Source organism: Austrofundulus limnaeus, unplaced genomic scaffold (assembly GCF_001266775.1).
Source record: "Austrofundulus limnaeus strain Quisiro unplaced genomic scaffold, Austrofundulus_limnaeus-1.0 Scaffold426, whole genome shotgun sequence".
Lineage (NCBI taxonomy): Eukaryota > Metazoa > Chordata > Actinopteri > Cyprinodontiformes > Rivulidae > Austrofundulus > Austrofundulus limnaeus.
This window is the reverse complement of record NW_013952828.1, coordinates 405,205-405,997: the sequence shown is the minus strand read 5'-3', so window position 1 is coordinate 405,997 and position 793 is coordinate 405,205. Positions and strand designations below refer to the sequence as shown.

The following is a 793-nucleotide window of genomic DNA, read 5'->3' as shown; positions in this document are numbered from 1 at the left end:
CTTAAAAACAATGTAAAAAAAATAAAAACATTTTTTTTAAATTGCACAAAATTCCAAGGCGGTCTTAATCAACTAAACAATAACCACCAAAAACGTTCTTAAATAATAGAAAACATTTGCTGTAAAATAAAGTGCATATAGTTCGAAGTTGGCCTTAATAAACTTAATAAACCTCAAAATATAAAATTTTTAATAATGTAAAACATTTGTTGTAAAATAAAGTGCACAACATTTCAAGGCAGCCTTAACCATCTAAACAAACAAAAAAATATATATATATATAAACTTTTTTACATTATGTAAACATTTGCGGTAAAATAAAGTGCACAAAGTTCAGCTTTTTTTTAAAGTAAATAGATCTTAAAGTGACATTTCAGATTTTTTTTTGCAGAAACTACTGTTCATTAAAAATAAAGTGCATTTTTTAACATTACCGCATAAACAGAACTACCTCTTTCCAAGGTGAAACATCATGCCCCACATTTAACACTGAAGAACGAGAGCCACACATTCAAAAACAAAACATTTGTATAAAGTTAACCTATAACTTCTGCTTTTGTGCCTGCCTCTTAGCAGTTATCCCTCGATTTCTCACAAAGTCTCTTATATTTTGCACAGTTCGTTGGGCCAAAACAGGAGGCCTCCACCTCTGTTTAATGATGGACGGTCTTTCTTCACAAAAATGGCTTCTTTGTCCATCATTAAACAGAGGTGGAGGCCTCCTGTTTTGGCCCAACGAACTGTGCAAAATATAAGAGACTTTGTGAGAAATCGAGGGATAACTGCTAAGAGG

At 31.8% G+C, this 793-nt stretch overlaps 1 protein-coding gene across 1 annotated transcript in view; it reads right to left on the bottom strand.

Moving 5' to 3' along the window:
• Positions 1 to 378: 378 nt before the first annotated feature.
• Positions 379 to 793, bottom strand: part of LOC106529189 (uncharacterized) — a gene marked incomplete at its 5' end in the record, with an annotated part of 8,495 nt that continues 8,080 nt past the window's right edge. The window contains 1 exon segment of the mRNA XM_014024541.1: positions 379 to 637. Coding sequence (XP_013879995.1) covers positions 542 to 637 — 96 coding nt within the window.